Source organism: Gopherus evgoodei, chromosome 10, assembly GCF_007399415.2.
Source record: "Gopherus evgoodei ecotype Sinaloan lineage chromosome 10, rGopEvg1_v1.p, whole genome shotgun sequence".
NCBI lineage: Eukaryota > Metazoa > Chordata > Testudines > Testudinidae > Gopherus > Gopherus evgoodei.
Genome location: NC_044331.1, coordinates 81,589,564 through 81,615,308, shown reverse-complemented (window position 1 = coordinate 81,615,308; position 25,745 = coordinate 81,589,564). Strand labels below are relative to the sequence as shown.

Genomic DNA, 25,745 nt, shown 5'->3' with positions numbered 1-25,745 from the left:
GTGGTGAACAAATTATTTCCCAAGACATAGTACGGTGTGATAAGCAGGTGCATTGGAAGGTTTTTACTGGCCTTCCTCAGAGAGAGGAAGATGGCCTTGTGGTTTCAGTGCAGGCGATCTGGGCTTCAAGTCCCAATTCTTCCCCAGTTTTCCCATATGACTTTGGGCAAGCCACTTAACCTTATTTGACCACTGTTCCCCCAAAAGAGGGTTGTGGGGCTTTCAAATTATGCCATAGCTGGGCTGTGTAGAGAAAAGGGAAGTTTAATTCAGCACTGGAGACAAGACAATGGACGAGATGGCACATTCGTCAGTTCAGACATGGCAGGAGGCAAATACTGGACTAGCCGGTCTATTGATCTGCTCTTGTATAGCAGGAGGCAGAATGCAGGACTGGATAGAGCATGCATCATCTCTAGCAGGACAGTTCCTATAGGGTCTGGTCCAACCCCCCTTGAATTCCCTGGCAAGGCTCCTGTTGAGTTCAATGGGCTTTGGATCAGGCCCATAGATGTGATTCTATCTGGCTGCTGGAAGAATGTTAAAATGGATCTTCCTGCCTAGTGTCTTGGCAGCCTCTCAGCACTGACTTCTGCTTGGCCTGAACAAACTCGTCTGACCTAGGTTAAGGTTTCATAATAAAGTGTTCCAGGGAGTGGAGGGACAGGGAGTGGAGAACTGCAGAGATCCTTTGAATAGCTAGCTAAAGACAATGTAAACAGGTTAACAGACAGTTGCCAAAAATGGGGGAGGCTGATTCGCACTTCTCCCTGTGAACCACCCTTGATGATCAAACAGTTCAAGCCCTCTGCAGAAACCTCCTCTTTGGCTGGGAGGTGGACTGCAGAGAGGGACGACTACCCAGTGTTCGCATCCATCCTGTCCTTTCCAGCAGATTGCAATGGGCAGGCCTGTTTCCTGGCCCTTACCTGAAACACCCCATGTTGTACATTCAATGCCATTGCTCCCCAGGCAAGCCCCGTTTTCCTCTCCTCATTCTGCTAGTGAGGTCAGGACGTTGAAGCAACGGATAACAGTCCTGGTGGAATGAATCCCAGGACGCTGAGCACCTGCCCAGTATCAATGGCTAGGTTAGAAAAACAAACCCACAGAAATACCTCCTTGAAATGATTCAGCCTGGTCGAGTTTGTGCATATACCCAACCATGTAACCGCATGAGCTTCTAACCACCACCAGCCCGTCCTCCTCCACTCCTTTGTATTGTTCATGACAGTCACTTGCTCCAACTTGCCTGACATCAGAGTTGAAGCCCTTCAGGGCGGGTCATGTCTTCTCCTCTGCATTTAGATGTGATGTGTCCCTGACCCTAAGAGGGCCGTCCTACAAACACCACCATGTAGGTAATAATTATACTATGAACTTTAAGGCTCTCTGGGTTATTACTGGTCTCCTGGGCCCTCATTTGGGTTCCCACGTCTGTGCAGTCTGGCGAGGGGGTGGTGGGACACTGTTGGGCTATTAGGGAAGATTGGGGATCTGAGGAGCCAGGCTGCAGAAATGAGAGAGTGGGAGGTCAGACATTAAAAGGACCTAGATGCCCCCAACAGGTGAACAGAGCAAATACTGTGGTGTCTATAACTCATGTCACAGAGTCAGGTCATGGGAAATGCAGTCTGGCAATAAGGAGCAAACTAGTGTGAGCTTGCTCAGCCCCTCATGTGCCAGCCTTGCGAGGTTGTTCTCTTTAAAACAAGTCCCCAGGAAGCTGTCTGTAAATCTGCAGCAATGTCTGTCCTGGAGACGATGCTGGAACTTTCTATAAAGTTCTACAGTGCATCTAGCTTGAATCCCTGGGACCTCCAGTCTGACCCTTTGGCTTCTAGTATTTGTTAAGGTCCCTGCTCTGAGAGCTCCTTGCCCTGCTCCCAGCTTCCTCCCCATCTCTTTATGAGGGTCTGATTCCTCTCCCTTTTCTACGCCGATTCCTCACCCGCTTGCAAGGTTATCCCTTGTTGGGCAGACAACACACAGCTGATCACTCACTACATCCTTCAAGCCATCACTGCTTCTGGAACTAATTGGCATCTTTGCTGGCAGAGGCCTCCAAGTTCAGGCTGAAGTTTATCGGCAGGAAGCCATGTGAGGAAATTTCTCCTGCTGCTCTCTGTGCTTTGCCTAGCGAGTGGATGGAGGGACATCAGTTTCCATCACCACCAATCTGCTGCCTTTCTCCCACCCCTAAATCCACACCAGCTTTTGTCAGCAGATAGAGGAATACTACATGCATGTGAACATGTAGACACACACTTCGCGTGGTCAGAACCGATACAAGGAAAAGGGCTGCTAAGACAGAAATGATTCTATAAAATATTGTATTAAGAAGGAAAATAAGGAAACGAAAGAAAGAAGAGAGTGAGGCAAGACTGATGTTCTGAACTGGTCTGTTGACCCCTATTTGCGGGTAGTAAGGAGGGAAGCGGCACGTCTTGTTGTGAAGGTCTCTGTCCTGGATTCCTAAATGGAGGCATGGCTTATTGTCTTTCAGGTTGGACGGTGCCAGCCGCAGGTTCTGTTGCGATGTATCCAGTAAGCAGAACTTTACATATTATATATAAATTGCCCCTTTCTTCACTTGCAAAGCATGTATGAATTGGAGTCCAGCGTGCTTCCAATCCTGATACCAATAGATTAATGGGAGTTAGAAAACCAGAGCCAAATTCTGTCCTGTGAGTGTGGGTGTGGAGCCCAATCTCCCCACTCTTCCTTGTCTCCTAAGCAGCCAATGGATTGCCCTCCCCTTGAGCACCTGTGCAAGGTGAGATGGTAGCTAAGCTGGGGTTAACCTTTTGCTCACAAGCACCCAATAGCGCCACTTCCTCCCGTCACGGGCCCAAGTTGAGTTCTACTGCAGAATCATCAACGGGCCCAGGTCTGCTCAAAAGATGAACCCAGGCTCACGCAAAGATCCCCAGCAAACCCCTCTGTATTAGTCTGATCTGGGTCCTGTGTTTGTTGTGAAATCTGAAACAGGGTGAGTTTTGCAGACTTGCATCCCACAGCTCTGCGATGAAATAAGGAAACATGGCAGAGCCCGAGGGGTTTTTTAACTGCATTGCTACACAACTCTGACCCTTTACCAGCTGCTGCTGCTGCTCCCACATTGGGAACAGTCCATCCTGTTTAGAATAGGACAAAGAATTAAATGAGAGATGCCTTGGAAACCCTAAACTTTGGCGGGGAGGGGGTTGCTGTCTGAACCCAATATTAATCTGAATTTTGCCAATGGCTCCCTAATTAGAATGGGTCAAATGAAAACCCTGGATCTGGAATCTTAAGTGTGTTTGAATACAGGATCCAAATCCAAATGTTTTGTGGTTTGCTCCCATGGCTCTGTTAAGTTGATGTTATTGTAACCAGTCCCTGAGCTCACGTTCTCCCCCTGTCTTTCTCTCTGCTCAGTGCACCAACAGCCCCGTCAATGGTAAGTTTCTCGCCATATAATTGCCCATTACAAATATTTCAGATAAGTCCGTTTTATACCTTGGCTCCATTATCTCCAGCTGTGTGTCTTTCTTTTTTGAGCAGAAGCTGCCGTATGTGCCCCAGTGAAAAGGTACGTGAGCCATCAGCAAATAATCCCAACCATAGGGTCCATTTGGAAAGATGCATGTTTGCCAAAGGATGTTGCTTGGGATGGCAGGATAACAATAATAGGCACATGTAGGCAGCATCTTTGTTCCTGGAGACTCCCAGAGCATGGTACTACATAGGGCATTTCCCAACGAGCAGATATTTGGGTGGCAGTGGCATGAGAGGCAGAGAGGGGAGGTTTACAGAGCAGCCAGATGGAAGTAGCTTGAGGGATTATGCATATTCAGGACTAGCCCATGGAGAATGTCTCCTCGGAGTGCCAGGAAGGCATGCTCTGCAGTGGAATAGCTACTGCGGAAAACATTCACTGCATTCAGACCTTGTGGAGATCTGAACTTGGCCCAGTATAAATAATTATTAGAGACTATGTCCAAGACTTGAACAGGCCAGACCTCAGCCTGGATTGAATTTGGTTTCTGCAAATGTATCAGTTATTTGTAAGTATTCACTGAGTAGCCATGGCAAATAATTTGGGGCAATAGGTCATTCACTTTCACCATTTGGTATCCAGTATTTGTTGTTTGTGTTGTCTGATTGGTCACCAAAGTCACACTGTGTTGTTTCTGCTCTCTGATTGGCCGACTGAAGCTTCTTAAAGAGAAGAGTAACAAATAGTTAACTTCAGTGGTGAATACCTGAATGAATGAAATGTTATGCTCAGAATTGGAATTTGCAAACATTTTCACTAATACCCAGTGGCCATCCAACTACTCCTAAATAAAACAACCCCATGGATCATGGGGAGCTGAACTTGGGGCTTTTATCTGCAAAGATATTTGTGGGCCTATGTGTGATCTATGTGACTGTTCCTTCAGTTCTGCCATTCAGTTGTCGCTGTGGCAGGTGAGGCTAACACAAAACTTGAGACAATTGCTTTTTCCCTTCAGTGTCAGCAAGGAGACACTCCAGAACATAGCCAGTGGTGAAAGATCCCCCTGCAGTATCACTTTTGGCCAATATGCGTGTGCGCAGGTAAAGCTACTTCTTTTCTTTCCATGGACCAGTGCATATTTTTCATTTAAATTAATAAAGCCAGTTAACATCAAAGAAATCCCATCCCCTCTCTCAGCACAACTGGTTACATTTGGAGTGGCCAATGCATGGTGCGTGTTCAGATTCCCAATACTTGGCCCAAAGATTCTGACACATGAAATATGATAAAACTTTCATGTCGTGTGTGAGCTTCTGTTTCCCAGGAGCGTCTTAACCAATAAACTAATGACTAAAGCACTGTGCTAAAGTTTATAGCCAGCAGCTTTATCAAATGTACCCAGCTCTGCTGAAGGGCTGCATAGAACTGATTAACAATCCCCAAATGTCCTACCCCATTATCAGTAGATCTTGTGTAAAACTTAGGTTGGAGTCTGAGACTCTGTTACTTCCAAAGTCTTGGTCTGGAATGTGAAGGGTGCTCCATAGGCACCCCTCCTAAAGTTAGCTAGATCCCAGCTGGCATTTTGAGTCTGTGTTTGAAGGGAATTAGTGGACTCTACCATTGCATTACCTTCCATACCTTCCGGATCATCCTGATTTTCATGGAATCACAGAATCATAGGACTGGAAGGGACCTCGAGGGGTCATCTAGTCCAGTCCCCTGCACTCATGGCAGGACTAAGTATTATCTAGACCACCCCTGACAGGTGTTTGTCTAACCTGCTCTTAAAAATCCAATAATGGAGATTCCACAACCTCCCCGGACAATTTATTCCAGTGCTTAACCACCCTGACAGTTAGGAAGTTTTTCCTAATGTCCAACCTAAACCTCCCTTGCTGCAATTTAAATCCATTGCTGCTTGTCCTATCCTCAGAGGTTAAGAAGAACAATTTTTCTCACTCCTCCTGGATGAGGAGATACCATCTTTTTAATTCCAATTTATAGGAAGGTGAGACAGTGAAGTTTCAGGAATTAATCAGAGCCCAAGAAATGTCATCACAGTGTGGGAATAAATGTGTTTGTACCATCTGCCAAATCTCCAGAGATGGCAGCTCTCACCCACCAGGACAGGATAGCCTTTGAGAAGATCAAAAAGAGAGTTGAGATCCTGGAAAACTTATGCTCACGTCTGTATTCATTCATGGTTCTTGGCAAAGTTTCCATCTCACTAGCAACTTTACCCAACCAGATCTAGTGCAGTTTTTTGTTTACATGAAAAATTTTAACAAAAACATTTTTGTTGAAATTTTTCTTCAAAGGTTTTTGGCATTTGGGTTTTTTGATTAAAACTTGAACGGTTTCACTGGAATGGGGACATTTCCCCTGGAAATTTCCCATTTGGACAATAAAGGATGTTTTTTGTTGAAAAAAATGTTTTGAATTAATTTTTTTGACCCACTATAAGGTCTACCCTGATTTTGAGGGATGTTTAGGTTGATCTATGTGGGCTAAGACATAGGATCAAATTCACAGATTTGGCTATGTCTAGAAGGAGTCTAAGCTGGTATAACTTGAAACCTTCTTTTGACTCCTCACCCAGGGCTGGATTTCCACCTTACATGGCCCTAGGCGCTGCAACTTTAGCGTGTCCTGTGCCCCCCATCTATAGCTGACATTCGTGTTTTCCTTAAAAAATGAAACTTTTAACCCATTTTTAACTTTCTGGCGCCCCTAGGCACATCCCTACTGCCCCTAATTGGAAATCCAGCCCTGTCCTCATCATAAGAGATACACCACTTCACACTCCCTTATACTCGCTCATTGGTAGGCAAGTGTAAATGGGTCTACGAGAATCTGAGATCCTGTATGGGAGTCTATGTACCAAATAATCTCTGAACGTTGTTTTTAATCTTTACACTGTGTATAATTCCCTTTTCTTTTCCAGAGTGCTTGGCTGCAGGTTTTCAGGGATGATTTCCTCAAGTCCTTATATCCTTGCCTCAGCTCCAAACCCATCAGTGCTATGGATTCCATGTATTCCATTTTGTTCTTTTCCAAATTTCACACCAATGTACTTGTAGCTGCCCTGGAGAAGTTCAATAATCGGGTAGGTACTGTAGATCCGATAGCTAATTCCTCTGAAATGTTAACTCCAGTGGAAGGCAGGTAAATCAGACACCAATTGGATTTCACAGTCAATATGGTAGTTCAGCTACTTTATTTAGGTCACTGTATTCTCACTTGGAGTTAAATATAAAGAATGGCACATCTCAATCAACCTGGCCTCCAGAATATTTGAGAGGTTCTTGCTACCGGAAAAAAAATTGTGGGAGAAATAGTTCTAAGCTAAATAACCAAAATTACTAGAAGATATAAAATGTTGCACCAGCTGTTGTTATTATTTGCAGTGCAGTAATATCCAGCAGTTGCAGCCATGATCAGGGCCCACTGTAGTAGAAGCTGTCCAAACACACAGGAAGACATGGTCCCTGTCTTGAAGTGTTAAGATGTGATTCTATTCATTAGTGTAGAACACCATGTGGATTTACATTTGTGTGTCTTTGGAAGTCGACATCCATATGACTGTGTGTTTTCTCCGTGTTCCTTCCCTTCAGGTCTCTCGCGTGCCTCTTTCGCAGGAGTGGAACGTGATTTTCTTCAACGGCATCTGGGAGAGAATGCTGCAAACACCTGATGCGACTAGCCCTCCTGTTTTGTCCCAATGGCTCAAGAGACTTCAGCCATTTATGGTCAACCCAAAGGTCTTCACTTGTCTTCATACCAAAAATACATCATGTGAAACACTTCACAAGATGTGAGTGTTTACCATAGACCTCAAGCTGCTACAATGTTGCTGGAACGGGCAGCCTGCCCTCACTCCATCCCGCAAAATAATAGCCAGCTCCTCAGCTGGTGTGAAGTTGAAGTTTCATTCAAGGATTAAACTAGTTCCATTGAAGTTTCCAGCTGAAGAGATGGCTCAAAGATATAGTTGCCTTTGCCCTAAGCACATCTCCCAGAATAGCCAATACCCTGAAACAGTCAGATGTCTCTCCCGTTACGTAATGACACACAAACTTTGATGTACCCAGTTCTCTGGGAGGTGTAGATGATTTAAATGACTTGAAAAGAAAAGTAATTCTTATAGGGAAGGAATATTATTTACTGGTCGGATTTTTATTTGGTGTGAGACAGAGATGGGGTGAGCAGGTAGCTGCTGGGATTAGGATTGAGTCATGTCTGAAATACAGGACTCTGTTAAGAGCCCCAGTAAGTAAAGTTTTTTCAGTAGGTCTCAACTCACTGTTATTACACAGCCATGTTAGCAATGTGCTATCATTAGTTTGGGGGGAGATACTTTACTGTACTGAGATGTGGCCTTCTAGATACAGGCATGAACCTATTTATACTTACAAATGAAGCTCCTCCGTGCAATGAAATTGACAAATGAGGTGATTTTATAGATGCACACTCAGTGTGTGTGTCCTGCAGCAGTCACCGGTACATTTTCAAAAGGGTGCTAGTGAAGTTAGCAACATGATCTCCACGGGTGTTAATGAGAGTGGTCGTGCAAGCCAGTCCCTGCATATGACTTTGAAAATGGACCATTAGGCTTTAGTTCACAAGCTCACATACAGCATACTCCAAGTGGTGAGTAGCATGACTCCAAGAATAGCCTGCAGGTAACCTGCTTCTGAGAAGAATCTGGGTTTGATTGAGTTTGAAACATCTGTTTTTGCCTCTAGAGTTGCTGGCCTGAATGGCATCTATTCTAACCTCACAGTGGAAGACCAGAGGAATATTTACAAAGGGCTCAAATATTATCTCACAGGGGATGGTAAGTGACTTATCTCTACATTAGAAAGAAGATTGGGCTTTAAAACACTAACAGATATAACAAGATTAGACACAGTCTTTCTGATGGCTGAGGCTTCACAGATTTACAGTGCACTAATATTCTCTTTAATGGATGTGGGATGGGTAACCTGGTAATTGATCAGGTATAGATTCCTTGCCTATAGGGTTTAATAGTGCAAGGCTTTCAAATACAATGGACACAATGATTTACATTCTGGCCAGCCAGACTCATGGCCTTCTGTGCCAAAGCTCAGTTCAGAATTTGGTCCAGAAAGTTAAAAATCCAGTTCTGCTAACTCAGCTAAGAGAAGTGAACCAATTAAAATGTCTACTTGTGCTGCACATTTCATCTAGCAGAAAGCAGTGGTGTGCACACAAACTTTAATCTGCATGCAGAGAGCCTGTGGAGCATTCAAAGATGACAGTGAAATAGCTGTGGTCAAATGTTCCAAAGGCCCATAAAGAGGTAGCTGGATATGCACACGCAACCCTTCTGTTCCGTGTGCAGTTACTTCCTGAATGCACAAATGCAGGGTTTTCGCACGTATCTTAGAGTGTGAGTGGGGAAAATCTCGTGGTGAGCTATCACTTTGGGATATGAGGAAGACAGATACTGTGATGATGGGTGGCTAGAAAATTATTTGAGACAAACCAAACTTTTCTCTTTTGCAATTTTAAGAAGGAGGGTGGAATGAGGAGCTGAAGTATCTGGTGTGTGTTTAATTATTTATGTGAAACCGCAGCTCTCGTGCAGTTTTACTCAGGGCTGTAGAAAACCAACACAAATTAACACCTCGACATGTAAAGACCTCCAGATTATTTATGAACACAAACACTTGGGGAAGTTTCCTGTTCATCTCTGCTCTGCATTCAGAGGCTAGTCGGCTCAGCCGATTTCAGATTGCGGTTTGGAGCCTTAGTTTTAGCAGGGGGTTATCCATGTTTTGCAGGACCGAAGCAGAATTGCTACAATGCAGCTCTTCCAAGCCTGAGTTCCACTGCTTGGTTTGCTAGTTATTTGGGTTCCTTTATGGAGCACGCATTAGTGGGAGACCTACAGCTCTTTGCTGATGAGCCAACTGTAAGTACATGGTGGAGGAGAATGTGCAATGTGCAAAATATTAGCTGTGAAAACTAGTCCGAGGCAAGATGAGAGCAGCCAGCCTCAGGGTAACCTGCTAATTCCTCTTCCTTTCCTGCCCAAAGCCAGGAAGATGCGAACATTTGAAAAGATTTTTTTGTAACCTCTAAAATGTTTTACTTCATTTGCTATTTACAGCAAAGGGTCAATTTGGGTATTTTTTACATCTAAGTTATTTTCCTCATCCCTCATTATAACAAAGGCAAGTTTCTGTGCTTGCATTGAAATTGGCTTCCTGGATGGTAATTCCTAGAAGCCAGACTGGGTCAGCAGCGACAACAGGCTTTACTCCAAAGCCGGACGGCTTTCTAAAAGAGATGTTATAGCTCAGACAAAGACTTGATGCAGACATTATTCAGTGAGGTTTTCTGGCATGTGTTATTCAGGTGGTTGGATCAGATGATCGTAACTGTCCCTTCTGGTGTTGAAATATGTGATTCTATGAACATTATCACCTGCAGAGAAACTGGCGCTAATCACATCACACTCTGATCATAAGAAATGCAAAACAGATTAAAAAAAATTAAGGGCCTGATTTTCAAAGGTGCTGAGTATTCACTGCTCCCATGAAGTCAGCTCCCCTGACAAGCACAGTGTGGCTAACTCTCAGCACCATTCGCATGATATTTAGTGTTTTTCTTCAAGTCTTAGCTCCTGGAATCATGTTATTACATGAGAAACTCAGCTTTTGCTTAAAGTACGTGTTTAGACTTCATGGTTTTCAAAACGGGCTTTAAAACGCAACCCAACTGTACCATAAGGGCTCAGAAAACAGAGGCCAAATTAAATAAACCCCACATTTATTTATTGATTTTAAATATCACCATTTTTAAGCCACTCTCCTGATTTTTAAGGTCCAACTCATGATTTTTTAACACGTGAGATGTAGGCCATACAAAAGCAGAGCCCAATATTTATAACTTTCCCTCCATTACCACTCTTTATTCACAACTCATTGTATTCAGAAGCCAAGATATTGCAGGGTCCCATGTCTACAGCTGATGATGCTCGTGTCAAGTGCATGATCAGATTTTCTGATTACAATTTTTCACACCAAATCATTTCTATTAGTTTAGCTCTGACTAGTGACCTGTTGGAATCTCCTCATTCAGACTCTCTTCTGATCTTGTCTGACTACCACATAGGGCCATAAGGAATATGATTAAAATGACCATTCAAACTGTTTCTGCTTTTGCATGTCAACCCTCTCAGCTTCAGAAATTTGCTCGAGATCCAGTCAACTTACAACTGATCAATAACCTCAGTTTACCCAGGGAGACAGCTGTGTATTACACCTCATTCCTTACCTCTGCACCTGACTTCCAACTAGCAAGGTAAAATACCACCACTTGCTTCTACAGCTCACCTGTGGTGTACCTTGGTGCCTTGATATAGCTATATCTTTTCTGTCTGCTGATTTTGAGTGGCTACTTCTGATGCATCTGAAAAAGTGGGTTTTTTACCCATGAAAGCTTATGCCCAAATAAATCTGTTAGACTTTAAGGTGCCACCAGCCTCCTTGTTGTTACTTCTAAATGATATTTAAAGCGTAATTCTGATCCTCAGATGAACACTGTAAAATTGACCTCTTTGTGGGTCTGACAGAGCCCTCAGCGAATCAGGGGAAATCTGCTTTGTCATGCAGTGCCCTCTGCCAGCTAAAAACTGGTAGCACACAGCGTTATTCTGGGAAATCCACATTGTGCCCCAGCACTCTGCGGAGATTGGAAGAGTGGAAAAGCCAATAGGGATTGTGGGAAATCTGCTCTGGCATATAGAGCCCCCTGCACAATCTCACAAGAAACACATTTGCCTTTCATTGGTGAATGGAACAGACCCTCCTTTAAGACTTCTAACTTTTTCCCACTTCCAGCCTCCCGGACAGCTTGGTTTGCTACCTCAGCCCCTCTGCAGTAAGCGACCTTGACAGAAAAGACGCTTTAAATCTGGCTCGGAGGATCACTAAAACCTGTGTCCCAGGTCCGATGCACAGAGGCACCAGCGAGGAGAGACCTGCACCTTCTCTGACCACCGAGGAGCGGCAGGTAGAGCCCTTGGCTAGTGACCTGGAGCTCACAGCCCTGCTGAGGTGTGAGCCCTTCTCCAGAGCTTGTGAAAGAACAAAGCTCCCTATGGCTACACCCACATCTCCATGCCCCTGCTTTGCTCTTTGTAAGGGGAGAGCTCAAGCCTGCACCATGTTAATAATACTTAGCACCACAGGTAACATTTTGCAAACATTACCACCCCCCTACCCGAAATGGGGAATTGCTATTATCTCCATCCTACCAGTGAAGAAACGGAGCCACAGAGACTTTAAATGACTTGGCCGATCAGTGACTGAGCAAAATGCAGTGCTATCCACAGAATAGGGACCTAGATAGACAGAGAGCAGAGATTAGACCTTTCTGTCTAGTCACACGCTCATTCCTTTAGACCAGTGGTTCTCAACCTTTCCTGACTCCTGGACCCCTTTCAGGAGTGATTTGTCTTGTGTACCCTAAGTTTCACCTCTCTTAAAAACTACTTGCTTCCAAAATCAGCCATAAATATACAGAAATGTCACTGCCACTCTTACGGAACAATTGCTGACTTTCTCATTTTTACCATATCATTATAAAATAGATCGATTGGAAAATAAATATTGTCCTTACATTTCAGTGTACGGTCTATAGAGCCGTATAAACAGTCTTCGTATGACATTTTAGTCTGTACTAAATTCACTAGTGCTTTTTATGCAGCCTGGTGTAAAACTAGGCCAATATCTAGAGGTGTTGATGGCCTGGAAGACCTCTGCGTAGCCCAGGGGGTATGAGTCCCCCTGGCTGAGAACCACTGCTTTAGAATACACTGCCTCTTTAACATTAGTGTTTGACTAATCTTCCTGGGAAAGTCCATGGACATGCTACTGGTGCCATAGCTGACGTCTTCTCTGTAAAATTCCAGAGATTAAGACTTCCAAAGACAAGGGAACTGAAATGACCCTCCCCCGGGAGCTGGGTTCACCATCTCAGATATTCTGAATTGCTCCTCCATCACTATGGGCTCTTTGCAGGTTGCATCCTTGTTGGTGAACAAATTTGAACAATTCCCTCCCGAAACCCTGAATGCCTTGGGTCAGGCTGCAGTCGGGCTGTCCATGTCACAGATTGAGGCTGACATCAGTGACAGAGACCTCAAAGCATCTCTTCCTTCCCTGAGTGAAGTTTATGGCTGGAATGCTGAACAGTCCAGCACTATCGTTAACAAATTATTCAACTCTGGCTATCAGGTACAAAGAGCGCAAGCCATGTGTGTAGACTGCATCTGGTCTATCTGTCTTGTAGCTCTAACCCATTGATGGCCAATCATTTGCCCTTGTCTTTATGATTATGCTGTAGATCTTGGATGCACAAAACCTGGCAGCACTAGGGAGTTTGGTGGCTGGCTTAAGCAGCAGCAGACTTCAAAGTCTGTCTCCAAAAGTGATCTTGGAAGCTGTTAAGATCCCTGGGTTTGTGAAGCAGATAGTGACCCTGCCCTCCACTCTGAAAATGGCACTTGTGGAAAAGGTGAGGTCACTTTTCTTTTCAAGGTGGTGTCATGTGTAGGAAGAGGCTGAGGAGGGTAGTGACTTTTCCTGCTTCAGAACATCCTGGGTTGTGAATACAGATAAGCGTGACCAGACATGCAAACCTGCAGAGGCAATTTTCTGTCTGGCTTATTTATGCACTTACACCAGGGGCAAGGCTTTGCAATGTGTGTGATTGGGATGGTCCTGGCTTCCTGCCATGATAGCTCATAATAAAGCCTGATATCACTCTGGGAAGGGTCTCGTTTTAGGCCTAGGCCACTGCTCTATCGAAAGGGAGGAAAAACTGAACTAACCTGGTTCGTGGAGAATTCCACTCCCAGGGAAAAAGTCTGAGATGGATGGAAGGTTTAGGCTTCTAGCACGTGAACAGTTGTGAGGGCCATTCAGAGACCCTCCCGGGGCGGAGTGATAGTCCAGTTTGCTATGAACTCTGCTGAGCTCCTTCTCCATATGCTGACTAATGGAGATTGGTATACGTGCTACTGTTGTTGTAACTGCAGGGAATCAGCCCATCTGCTGACCCTTTCTGCTGGCCATGATTTTACACCTCAAGTTCTTGTGAGAATTATTCCAGACAAAGACGAAAGAGACCGCTGTTAATTCCAGACTGTTAAGTGCCCAGCAGGAGAGGCTATGACTTTTGACTGGCATTCAAAGCCAGCTGCTGGACTCCCGAAAGACTGACTTACAACAACATTCTAGTTTGTGCTGTTCTAATTTGCCAGTGCTGTGTGAAGAGTTAGGAAATTGACATGTCTTTGGCCACAATATCACCCATCAACTGTGTCTTCTGGCAGGCTGAGAGATTATCTATGTTGACTCCGATTTCTAGCCTGCCGAACAGCGTTAAGGCACAAAGCCAGGCATTGCAAGAAACTCTTCTTTGCTCTGTCTGCCTGGGCCTTACAGATAGATACACATCGCCCTAGGCCACTGTTCTTTGAGAGAACTTTCAGATTCACCTGTAACACTGCATCGACTCATAGCAGCTCGCACAGTCAGATAGATACGCCAAGCAGAAAATGTTCCTTGGCATTAATTCTCTGGTGAATACCCAGATGATCAGAAGGAAAACTACCTGCCTCCAACCTGTAATTTCCCTTCCCAGTGATTGCTGTTTTTAACCTCCACGTGGGGGTGGTTATATTTTTCAGATTGCTTCAGCTGCAGGGAGCCCCGTCAATCTGGTTAAATATGTCCCAGACAGTCTGGCTAGCTACATCCCGAAATCACTGCTGGCTTTTGGTAACGAAACACCCAGCGTTCAGGAGCTCAACCAGAAACTGTGGAGCCGGGAACAAGTAAGCCGTCTCGCCATTGCCATCAGCTGCATCTGTGGGCCTGTGCGGTAGTTCAACTCTGCCCCCAGGAGCTGTCTAAGAATGAAGCTGAATGTAACGAGATGATGTGAACGAGCTGAGTAACACACTAACATTCTCTTTGGCTTGGTTCTACAGGCCGCCATGTTTTTCAACGATGTAATAAAGACAGAGTCTGACTTCAGCAGGTAGCATTTCTTTTTCTCCCTCTGCTTTTCCACATGTACTGAACCATTGTCCTGATTTGCAAGTGCTCCTCAAGTTCATCCACAGTAAGAGAAAGAAAAGGCCTGGAAAACTCAACAGAATGGGTTTTGCCACAGCAGGCCACTTACAGGTGGTTTGCAACATTTGTCTGTAACCTAGTCTTGTTTCTTAAAATGAAGTTTCTGGCCCAGGCCCACAGCCTCTCCAATGCCTTAGAGTACTTTGTTTGTCTCTAGAAAACATTCCTAATTAAGAAACCCTGTTGCCTAGTTTTATTTCAATGACTAAAATGTTATGGGGACTGTCTCTCTCTCCAGCTACTGTGTGTCTGCGGCAAATATACAATCAGTATTCATGTCATGCTGATTTTACAATATATGCTTTTTTATATGGAAAGCAATTCACTTTTTAAGGGCTTTGACTCTATGAACCCTGGGAGAAATAATGGAGAGATTCCTCCAACTTGGGCAACTTCTGTTGGAACAAATGCTACCGCTCTTTGACTGCCTCTTTGTGTCCCTTGACCATGCTTATCTGGCTGACCACAGCCTCCTGGACTGCAACAGATATAGAGCAACATGGAGCCTTTGGCTAGACCTGTTTTCCCACCCCTGCACTTATTCTTGATGACCCCAAGTATGGGGAATTTTAGGGCTTGAAGGGGAGCCGGGATGGGGCATGTTAATTCTAGAAGATCAGTACCAACTCTCTTCTCTTCTGAGGACTCCCTCACCACACTTAACTTGCTTCCTTTGGATTTTCAGACTTTCCCCTTCTGTCCTCCAAGGCTTCATCTGCGCAGCAGCCAATGAGATGGAAACAGAGAGATTTCAGCAGCTTGCCAAAGCCATGAAGCAGAAGAATGTCAAGCTAGGAGAAGACCAGGTCAGTCCCTACGTACACAGAGTGCCACGTTGCTGTTGTCCTGAAGATGTTCCAAGGCTGAACCCGTTTACCAAGAACCCTCCTGCTTTAGGTGGGATGTGTCCTAGCTCTGAACCACATGTTAATCTGAATCGCTGCCATTACTTTGGCGAGGTCAAAACCTGGCTAACAAGATTTTGCAAGAACCTAAACCTCTTCAGACCTACACCATGCTCTCTAGTTTTTCCCCCCCAAGATAAGATATTTGTTGTTTTTTCTTCTTTCATCTGAACTCTGGTTTATTTTCAGCTGAGTTGTTTGGCTAAGAGGGTGACGCTCAACAGCATTCCCAAGGATTTAGACAACTATCCTAAAGACATGCTACTGTTTTTAAGGTAACATCACAAAGGCTTTCATCTTGCTGCCTTATTCCAGCCAAGTAAAGAAGGAAGAGAATCACTGAATTCCATAAAATATCTAGCAATGCATCAGTCTATATCCTTTTATAATGGATACATCCCCATCGTATCTGGGCAGCATCAGACAACTAGAATGAAATGCAATAAGAAAACAAACTGCAGAAAAAAAGATAAAAACTGAATTAGATTTTAAACTTCTTTTAGTTGTAATAATCTTGGGGGGGGTGTTAATAATAAAGGCACAGATTGCTTTGCAAAATGTATTTTGGTCTTGATAGTGTCCCTTTTAGAGCACACACTGGATTTTTATTCCTTCCTGGCTTTGTGAATATTTTCACATGCAACATCTAGTGAACCCGAAAAGCCAGACTGTGCAGCCGAATTTCTTTACGCTGCCAACATCCTGCTGGGCTTCTGTATCCAGAGCATCAGACGTGAACAACACTAGCTTGAGTTTCAAAGCACATTTCCCAGGGAGAAAAATAATTGAAAAGAGACACATTCAGGTCTCAGGGGAGAACAATTGCAAAGTGTTTGGGATGTGAAAAAAACTGTAGAATACGGATGATGGGACGGGGGAGCGTTTCAGCTTAAGTGAATTTGAACTTAACAAATGTGTTGTTTAATAAGATGCTCATGGAGTGTTTGCCTTTCCAGCCCTTCAGATTATGCAGGGACCGGAAGCTGTCAACAGTACTTCAGTAACGTTGGGGAAGCAAACATTGACCTGCTGCAGAGAGATTCCCCACAGCGGAAACAGCTGCTAGCAGAAGCCTTAGCTTGTTTGGTATGCATTCAGTAACCTGGACGAACAAGCCAGGGTCCCCGGAACTGAATGCTGGGCTGAGAGCAATGATTGTGTATCTGCAAACAGGAAAAGGGGCTGAGTTTTCATTCTTAACCTTTGACAGAAATAAATGTTGCAAATCAACAAAACCTGAACGCCGTATTGTAGGCTGCATGGCGTTTTCCCCGCGTCATAGTCTCCAAGGTTGTCAGCTCACGCAAATTGCTCCAGGCACCAGGGCTGTGTGGCCGCAGAGGACAATGTACATTTCTCCTGTACAGAACCCAAGAGCCATATGGGATTCAGAATGTAACTGTAATGAGACTAGTGTGAAAGTGTCACCACTGCCTGTGGGGGTGGACTCAGAACTGTTTACCTGTGTGGCATAATACTGCTCAGAGCTAATAGACAATGTCCTTTAGCTCTGTGGTTTTGGAGCAGAGGGATCTGAACTCTCTACCCTGAGGGATGAGGTTCTAAGTGGCCAGACTATAGCAAAGAGACACCTGTGGAATTCTGCTATAAGTGGCCATGAATTTGGGATAATGCTACAGAAAGGAAGTGCTCTGGCCCATGTTTTTTAACATGTGAATCTCAGATGCTTTGAGAATGTAGAAAGAAATGTCACCTGAAAAAAAGGGCTGTAGGAACCATTCTGGATCAGCCCATTTGTCCATCTGGTCCAGTATCCTGTCCTGCCATTGGTCCTGGTAGTCCAGTACCAGAGGAAGGAGTGAGAGAGTAGGTCACCAGCAGGAGGGGAGAACAAGGAAAAGATCAGGAAAGATGCTTCCACAAGAAGGCAGGCTTGTTACACCAACAAAACTGCCCCACCTCCAGATGCACTTAGCTCAGTGTGCAGTGCTGAACAGGGGAGGGGGAATTCCTTCCTGACCTCTGCAGAACTGGGTCTGTGCCTAGAGGCACGAGAGTTGATTTTCCAAATTAGATCCTTAGCCTGCACAGCAAGAAACTCTGCAGAAAGGCTAGAGAGGCCCAAGCCACATCTATCCATGAACTCTGGAGAAGCACAGACCCAAACGCACACATCACAAGCCTGGCCTCTATATCAAAGGCCTGGGGATGAAATTCAAGCCACAATCCAGACCCAAACTCTGTGTCTAGGACTCCCCTCTAAGGAAAAAGAATGGCCAGCAGCACTGTGAATTCTTCAGAGCTAGTATTCTTCTCTTTTTACTGACCACATCTATTTTATGAACCTAGAAAATTCCTGGCACCACGGTGAGCGAAGAAAATGCAGAGATTCTGGGCCACTTGGTTTGTGACCTCAGTGAAGAATACATCAGAAGTTCCAGTGGGAGTTTGCTGCCGCAGTTAAATGAATGTGAATCCTTCATGCCCAGTCAAGAAGAGGCTATCAGAAATGTCCTCAGCAGCGGAAGCACTCAGTTCGGGTAGGATTGCCATTGGATTCGCTTCCTTTGGGGTGTACGAGCCGATCAGGTCAGATGAAGCTTCTGGGAACAAGCTTTCCCACCTGGTTCTAGTCAGATCAGAAATATAGTTTGAACAGTCATTTCTCTTAACAGTCCTTCTGAACCTGCCCAACACCTGGAAAGGTAGATGCAGGACAAACTTGAGATGGGGAGAAATAAGTTAACCAAACTTTTCTGAACCTCGGAGGTTTTGACTCAGATTCAGGTGGCAGTCTGGATCTAGGCTGGATGGGCAAATAGCTAAGCATCAGCCTGTGAGCTATAAAGACCAGCAGTTCTAGTCCTGGCTGTGACCCTACTTGCTGTATGGGAAGTCACTGAATCTCTCTGTGCCTTCCCCCATCTAATGTGAAGGTAGCAGTAATTTATCTGTCTTCAGAAAGTGATCTTTGCATGGAATGATCAGCTATAAACATTCAGAGTTCTTTGCTATTCATTCTTTGTATTAATTTAATTATTAAAACTGGCTCATCGATTCTGGAGTTCATATCCCCAGTGATGACGATTAGCCATGCCCTGTTGGAGAAGAGTGGGGAGAGGATTATATGATGCAAACATTTCCATTTTTTTTTTCAATCAAAATGTTACAAGGGTATAAGCCCTGCAACCCCTAGTACGAAAAGGATCCCAAAGGAGTTCTCCCTCTTCTGGAAGCTGATCGGGCATGATTTTGTGTTTTCAGGCCCCCTTCAAAGTGGTCAGCTTCCACCCTGAATGAGCTCAGTGGACTATTCCGTCTATTTGATCGTAATATCTTGCAAAAGATCCCTCAGGTATGTTACAAATGGGCATCTTGCCACTTCCTGAAGTGTCCAAGGTGTGTGCGCGAGGCCTGATTTTGCTCCCAGTGAAATCGATGGCAAAACTCTCATTGATGTTACCAGTGCAAAAGCAAGGCCCGGTTGCAAATAGCTTTATTAATGTGGCTAATTAGTGGCCAGGCTTGTGTGTGTCACGAGTGATGTTACTGCCACAACAGGCACCAGCTTTCCAGTGAAACTGGCAAGAACAGAGATCTAGATGATGCTCGCACTGTAGATTGAGCCCTTTAAGTAATGCTGTAGGTGGTGATTGGGAAAGTTCAGGCAATATTATTTAAATAGAACAGGGAGTACAGGGGGTAGCGATGCTTTGGCGAGTGGCTTGTGTGTGTGTGTGCACCACTGCCCTATAGTGGACAGAACACACCAGACCTGCTTGAGCCTTTGAAAGTCTCCAAAGAATGGTCATTAGCTCTGGAGCAGGCAGTGGTGATTTCTAGTCTCCATAGTACTTGTAAACATTTAGCTGAGTAACAAGGTTCCTGGCTATGTAAGTGGCCACAGAAAAACACACAGGAGCTGCAAACCTCACACCTCTGATTTATTTTCTTTGCAGAACGTTTTAACTCCTTGGCTGAAAAGCTTTATGCATGATTCACCATTGCCGAGAGAGCAGCTGGCCTCCATTGTTAAAAACCTCCTGCCTTCCAGGTGGAAACGCGCTGCCGGTACGTGGGATGCTTCCTCGGCACATCGATTTCAGCCCGACACTCTTCTGCATTTAGTTATTCTTGGCCCTAGTGACAGGACTCAGGCTTGGTCTTGTGGGGCCTTCTGTGAACATCTAAACAGAGCTTCTCCTTCCATCTGCCACAACCCTGGGAAAACCCACAGCCACCTGATGACCCAGTTCCATGGAAGAGCCTAGTGGGCTGGGGGGCTCCTGGCTATTAATAATACCCTGAGTTAGATCTTGGCGTGTAAAACTGAAGAAAGTAAAGGGCTCACTCAGTTGTGCCTGGCTTCGAGTAGGTGCACCAGGAGATTGAGAGAGACAAAGGAGGCCTTTTCATCCACAACGTTCATACCCCATGGCAGAGCTGGGCCTGTGCCCACCACTTGGAAGGGCTACTTGTGTCAGGTCCGATGGCTGGTGCTAGACTCCTCAGAAGGAATGGGGAGGGGAAGAGCCTTCATCCACCCCCACCCTTCACTCATTCAAGGGCAGTCTCCTTCTACAGTCCTGGAGGGTTTATGCAACTGCTGCTGGATCGGTGCTCTGCAGCATCCCCTAAAGGCACTGTTTAGCTCTAATTGCCTTATCCCGTCTTGGGTTTTAGGGTAGCCGATAATGCAGGATTATGAGGCTGTAATTATTCAATGCTTAAAGCAAAAGCCCTATAACGCTGAAGATGTCTGATACTTGCTTCCACAGAGTGCCCGGAGGGTAAGATGATAACAGAGGAGGTGGTAAAGGATGAACTCATGCCTATTTACTATACCCCTGAGGAATTACAGGCCTGTTTGCAGGGTGTCACCCTGGTTGACCACCTGGACCTAATGGCACAATACCCCTTCACTGATCAGCAATTGGCTGTGCTGAAGAAGAAGCTGGATGAGGTAATGCCTAGCAGGACATCAAAGCATCTACTCATGCATTTGTTTATAAGCTCTAGCAGTCAGGGAAGAGATCCAAAGAATGTGTCCAGCTCTCTTCTTCCCAAGACGGCTGGTGTGATCGAGGGGACAGAGCAAGCTTGTGTCTGAGCATGACCAGATGGCGAGTGTGGGTGTGGGTGATGCAGAGAGCAAGTGTGGGCATGGGTGGGGTGCTTGGGAAAGGAACTGGAGAATGTGCAGGGAAAGAGAACAGATCTATTCACCTGTCAACCTGTTGGTCCTGCTTCTCCATTGCCCTACAGCCCTCTTACACCATCAGAAAAATATAGTGAGTTACCATGATTATAATATCTGTTTGTCCACAGCTGTATCCCAATGGATACCCTGAGAAGATAATTCTCAATCTTGGGGCCATCTCTTCCTTTGTCACCACGGATGACATTAAAAAATGGAATATAACCTCAGCACATACGCTTGCCTTTCTGCTAAGCAATGAGCCTCATGATGAGCAGGTAAATAGCTGGCAGCTCAGTGCTTATCTGTTTATTTGGATTTGCTCCATGGTTTAGGAGAACCTTGTTTTTGTGGGAGCTGCTTATTTTATTCAAAGTTGAGCGGCCCATCCTGGATCACTGGACCAACCTTTTTTGTTTTGGTTTTGGTTTTGTGCGTAGTGTACATTTGCTTCGCTCTGGGGGGCAGGGGAGGGAGGAATGCTTCCAGGTGATTCAACTTCTTTTTAAAAACATTTGTAGGCTGCTCTAATTATCACAAAATACACTGACTTGGGAAACCCACTGAACGTCACTGCTCTGAGTGCAATCGGTACAAGATATATATGCCTTCTGAAGGAGCCCCAGTTGAAAATGATAGAGCCCAGCAACCTCAAGTGAGTGAAGGATCTGACCTGTTTTGTTTCTATTTTCCCATCCAGCCAATGCAGGTTCCTTTTCTCTTCATCTAACACAACCTAATCCAGGCAGCAGTGTTAACTACAATGGTGGTTAGTGCCCAAGCCTAGATGTCAGGAACTGCACTCCCAACTCTGCCACTTAGCTGATGTATGATCTTTGGGCATGTCACTTGACTTAACTTCTCTCTATTAGCTTATTTTTGTCTATACAACCCTTGACTTACTTCAGTGGGTATTGGGGCATAGGATTCTCAGGGATAGCAAAAAGAAACTCAGATAATTGTTCATGATGGTGCAAGATTTCCAAAGGGAGAAGTGATGCAAGCTTTTATCTCCCCAAATCTTCACTTTTCTGCAGAATGGCCAAGTCGCTGGACCCTTCAGCCTGCCCTCAGTCTACAAAAGACTTCCTGTACCCCAAAGCTAAACAAGCTTTCTCTGACCAACGCAACCAGTTCCCGGCTTATTACAACCTCATCAAGTCATATCTAAGTAAGCAGAAGGACTCCATGACCAACATAAAGCAGTACTGACAGTCTAGATGGGCTGAGCCTTCCGGTTGAGTCCAGATCAGAACTTCTGCAGAGTTTGAGAGTCTTTGGCTCTGGGGAGTGAAGGTTCGGGAGGGCTGGATCAGAGGCTTTGGTTTCAGGCCCTTTTCTATTTTACAGCTGTGCAAAACTTTCACAAGAGATTGACGTGGTGCAAACCTGCCTGATTTGAAATCCCCCCCAAATTTGTACATCAAGCCCTGATGGACCCAAACTTACATCTCTGCTGGGCTCCATGTGAATGGGATCAGTCTGTATTCAGTCTGGTGGGGCAACTTGAAGCAGGACTAGCACAAGGTGTTGACCCAATGGGTTAGTCTCCATCTCTATGGGAGAGTTGTGCTGGGGGCCCCAGGCGCATGAAGGCTGCCTGCACTGTGAAGGGGTAAATACCAAGTCTGGACCACATGATCAGCATGACCTGGCTAATAAGGTCTATGCAGACTAGGAACTGTCTGCCCTTCATGGGCTCACAGTTATTCACACACTGCACAATCGCTGAACATTTGGGGCCAAAGTCATCCCTGGAGCAACTCCATTGATTTCCAAGGGATTGCCAGAGAATCCCTGTGGGTTTGTCTCAGAAAGTCAGCCGTGCTTTCTGGGTTTGCGTCATTTTGTTTCTTTCCCACCCCAGCCGGTGCTCCTGGAGAGGACCTAAGAGCTCTCAGCAAAGATAATGTGAACATGGATATCGGAACTTTCATGAGCTTGAAAAAAGACTCCTTGCTGGTGAGTCTGACTGTACTGTGAAAAGTTGCTCCCTGACTCACATCTGAGATGCATTGGCTGGCTGATTCTGATCCCACTTACACTGGTGTCAATTAGAAGTCACTCCACCACACTCAGAGGAGTGACTCCAGTGTAAAACCATGGTGAGATTGGAGTCAGGCCAGCATGAGTCACTCTATCAGTGGAGTGACACCAGCATTAGTGAGATCTGAGTTGAGCCTGGGGGATGCTGCCTCCAAATGGAGGCAGATTTGGTTTGGAGCTTCATTTTGGATGTTTGTCCAGATTTCAGGAATCTCCCAAGATCAGGCTCTCTAGCAGTAGCAGCAGCGGTAGAGACCCCATTGTGCTAAGCACTCTACAAACACTTTTTTAAAGTTAATGCCTGCCCCCAAAAGGTTACTTCCCAAGCCTTCTAGCTTTGGGCTGGGCCAGAAATGTTATTGGTCATATTACATTTTATTTACAATAGAGAAGCCCGTTTTGAAATACAATACAGTTGCCCTCAACTGTTCTAATTTGCTTTTCCCTTAGAATCTAACAGCTGACGATATCAAGGGTTTGCTGGGACTAAATCTTGAAGAACTGAAAAAACAACAATACAATTCACCTGTAAAGGACTGGATCCGATTGCAGAGACAGTCAGAGCTGGATAAACTGGGCATTGGGCTCACTGGGGGAATACCAGATGGATATATCAGTATTCCACCCAAGTTCGAAGGTATGAAATACACTGCTTTTGGTTTCCATCAACTGTGCTTAGATGCACCTTTTTCTCATAGAGTGGGGAACAATTGTGATCATTTCTGGTTCAGAAGTTTCACAATTGTGTAACGCCGACAGACCCCAGTCGTCGTTGGGCAGGATTGAACCTGGGGTCTCTGGAGCTAAATGCATGAGCCCCTATTGCATGCGCTAAAAGCCATGTGGCCCTTAGCTAAGGCTGTAGGGTAGATGCATTAATCTCCCTGTAAGCGGTCCCGGTGCCAGTAGAAGGGACAGAGCACCACACCCAGAAGGCATGTGGGTTACAGTTGCATGTCAGTAAAGCATATCTGACTGCATGATGCTGTGCCATAATTCCCCAGGACTTTGAATCTGTGCAGTAAGGCCCCATATTAAGATAAATAATCCAACAGCTTTATTGAAAACATTCATTCTATCTGGAGGACTGAATAGAACCAGCTAAACACTTCCAAAATGTCCCATTCTAGCATGTGTTGGATGTTCGGTGAAATCTGGGATGGATAATTTGGAAGGGATATTTCAGTTGTCCCAAAGTCCTAGTCAGGGGGTTGCAGATCTTCCCTGGATGTTACCCAGAGAGGACAGGAAATGATGATGGCTGAGTGTTCAGTTCCTTGGCAGTTACATTTCGTCTCGTTTCTCTAGAGCCAACATCAGCCTTTCTGAGGACCAGCGTCAGCATGTTCCACTTACTGCCTGCGCTGCTCCTAAGTGTTCTCCTGACTTCATTCCTGTCATGAAAAGCTTCACCCCAGCAAACAGGAAAGGGGAACTAAATCTTGATTTCTCTACAGTGTGTCACAGGAAGACCCAGAAACATACAACTGCAGGGAAAACCCTATATCAGCAGGCAGCATGTGGGAGAGCAGGAGCCATCTTAGCTGCTTTCCTTTTTTTATTCATTCAGTTTGAAAACAAGATTGTGAGCTCTTCCGGGCAGGGACCCTCTGCTTGCTCTGCATTTGTACAGCACCTAGCACCATGGGATCCTGGTCCACTGGGGCCCATAGATCTTACCACAGAATGCATATAATAAATAATCATAATCTTACTACATAAACTGTATGGTATTAGCCCAGTAGGCAAAGGGGTTAGAGGATGGGCTGGTATCAGGATATTGTGCATGCTTAAGAATTTATCGAAAGCTTGCTGTTTGCCCGCTGCAAGGCTCTGTGGACTGGGCATGGAAATCATTGGGTGGTTTTTAAAAAAATATAAAGGAACTGGGTTGAAAATTGCAGAAGCAAGACGGCAGGATTAATAGCGCCATGCTCCATTCTGCGATGCACAGACCAGGGTCTACATTGTTTTGTGAGTATTGGCCAAAATAAACAGTCAGGAAGCCCAAATGTGTCTGTTACTCTTCTCTCTCGCCTTGCTAGCGAAAGCTGAAGTTTTTCAGCCCTGGTCTCCTTCTGGCTGGGGAGAGTTTAATCCTCTTCTCAACACTCAGCTATTTTGCACCTCAGTGAGCACTGAAAAGGTGGTATTGTCCCTACCAGCCTCAATGAGTCACCTAAGCATGTTGGACCAGCTTTCCCAGGAGGGGAAGAATGCACTCAGGAACCTCTGCTTGACATGATCCTGAGATGTGCACTGATTGATTAATTATCATGCCCTGAGCCTTTTGCTTTAAATGACACACACCTTTATTTAACAAGACGATATCATTATTTTGCCATGCTGGAGCATGCCAGTGCCTGCTGGAAGAGGAAAGGAGACGCAGAGCCCATCCTACCAACCTCACAGTCTAAATAAGGCCACGGCTCAATGAGTGATTGCGACAAACCCTGGGGCTGGAATAGGATGAGAGGGCAAATGTAAGATCGGGTTGTTGTGTGCACACCCTGGTGGTCCTTGTAAATACAGACCTGTGGCTATAACCAGGCCCCACTGCATGCTGCATGTTCTATAATCCTAGAGAGATGTGACAGATGTTAGCCATGTTTTCCTCTTCTTTATGGGCAGCAGTTGTGGAATAGAGTACCTGGGAGCCATTGAGATCTGGTGTCACTGACTAGTTTCCCTTGACTTGGTTGGGGCACAGAGATGGTAAGAAAGTCAGACAGCCCCTGGTCTCCTATTCTGCTGCTGATGCTCTGAGAGGATCAGGATGGGCGCTTGGTGGCCAGCTAGGATGCTGTCACGAGGGTGCCACTCACTTCCTGTGGCCCCAGCCAGGGTCCCCTAGCCCTAGTGGAGAGAAGTGGTGGTGGAGTGGAAAGCTCAGTTGCCCCTACTTCTCCTGCCGCTGATGTCACTTGCAGGGGAGCTGAGGACAATCCAGATGTTCAGGAAGCAATAAAGGA

General features: G+C 45.4%; 1 protein-coding gene across 1 annotated transcript in view; it reads left to right on the top strand.

Annotated features, from left to right (window-relative positions):
• Nucleotides 1-24,771, top strand: part of LOC115658956 — a 44,370-nt gene extending 19,599 nt beyond the window's left edge. Inside the window, exons 3-29 of the mRNA XM_030578546.1 lie at nt 2,507-2,547; nt 3,421-3,442; nt 3,547-3,574; nt 4,500-4,584; nt 6,432-6,593; nt 7,102-7,301; nt 8,233-8,324; nt 9,295-9,425; nt 10,698-10,819; nt 11,359-11,530; nt 12,541-12,756; nt 12,866-13,036; nt 14,214-14,360; nt 14,517-14,566; nt 15,350-15,470; nt 15,759-15,844; nt 16,526-16,655; nt 17,880-18,070; nt 18,795-18,885; nt 19,490-19,601; nt 20,309-20,493; nt 20,859-21,005; nt 21,249-21,382; nt 21,765-21,898; nt 22,595-22,689; nt 23,224-23,410; nt 24,082-24,771. Coding sequence (XP_030434406.1) covers nt 2,507-2,547; nt 3,421-3,442; nt 3,547-3,574; nt 4,500-4,584; nt 6,432-6,593; nt 7,102-7,301; nt 8,233-8,324; nt 9,295-9,425; nt 10,698-10,819; nt 11,359-11,530; nt 12,541-12,756; nt 12,866-13,036; nt 14,214-14,360; nt 14,517-14,566; nt 15,350-15,470; nt 15,759-15,844; nt 16,526-16,655; nt 17,880-18,070; nt 18,795-18,885; nt 19,490-19,601; nt 20,309-20,493; nt 20,859-21,005; nt 21,249-21,382; nt 21,765-21,898; nt 22,595-22,689; nt 23,224-23,410; nt 24,082-24,176 — 3,347 coding nt within the window. The 3' untranslated portion in view covers nt 24,177-24,771. The remainder of the gene's footprint in view (nt 1-2,506; nt 2,548-3,420; nt 3,443-3,546; nt 3,575-4,499; nt 4,585-6,431; nt 6,594-7,101; nt 7,302-8,232; nt 8,325-9,294; nt 9,426-10,697; nt 10,820-11,358; nt 11,531-12,540; nt 12,757-12,865; nt 13,037-14,213; nt 14,361-14,516; nt 14,567-15,349; nt 15,471-15,758; nt 15,845-16,525; nt 16,656-17,879; nt 18,071-18,794; nt 18,886-19,489; nt 19,602-20,308; nt 20,494-20,858; nt 21,006-21,248; nt 21,383-21,764; nt 21,899-22,594; nt 22,690-23,223; nt 23,411-24,081) is intronic.
• Nucleotides 24,772-25,745: the final 974 nt, after the last annotated feature.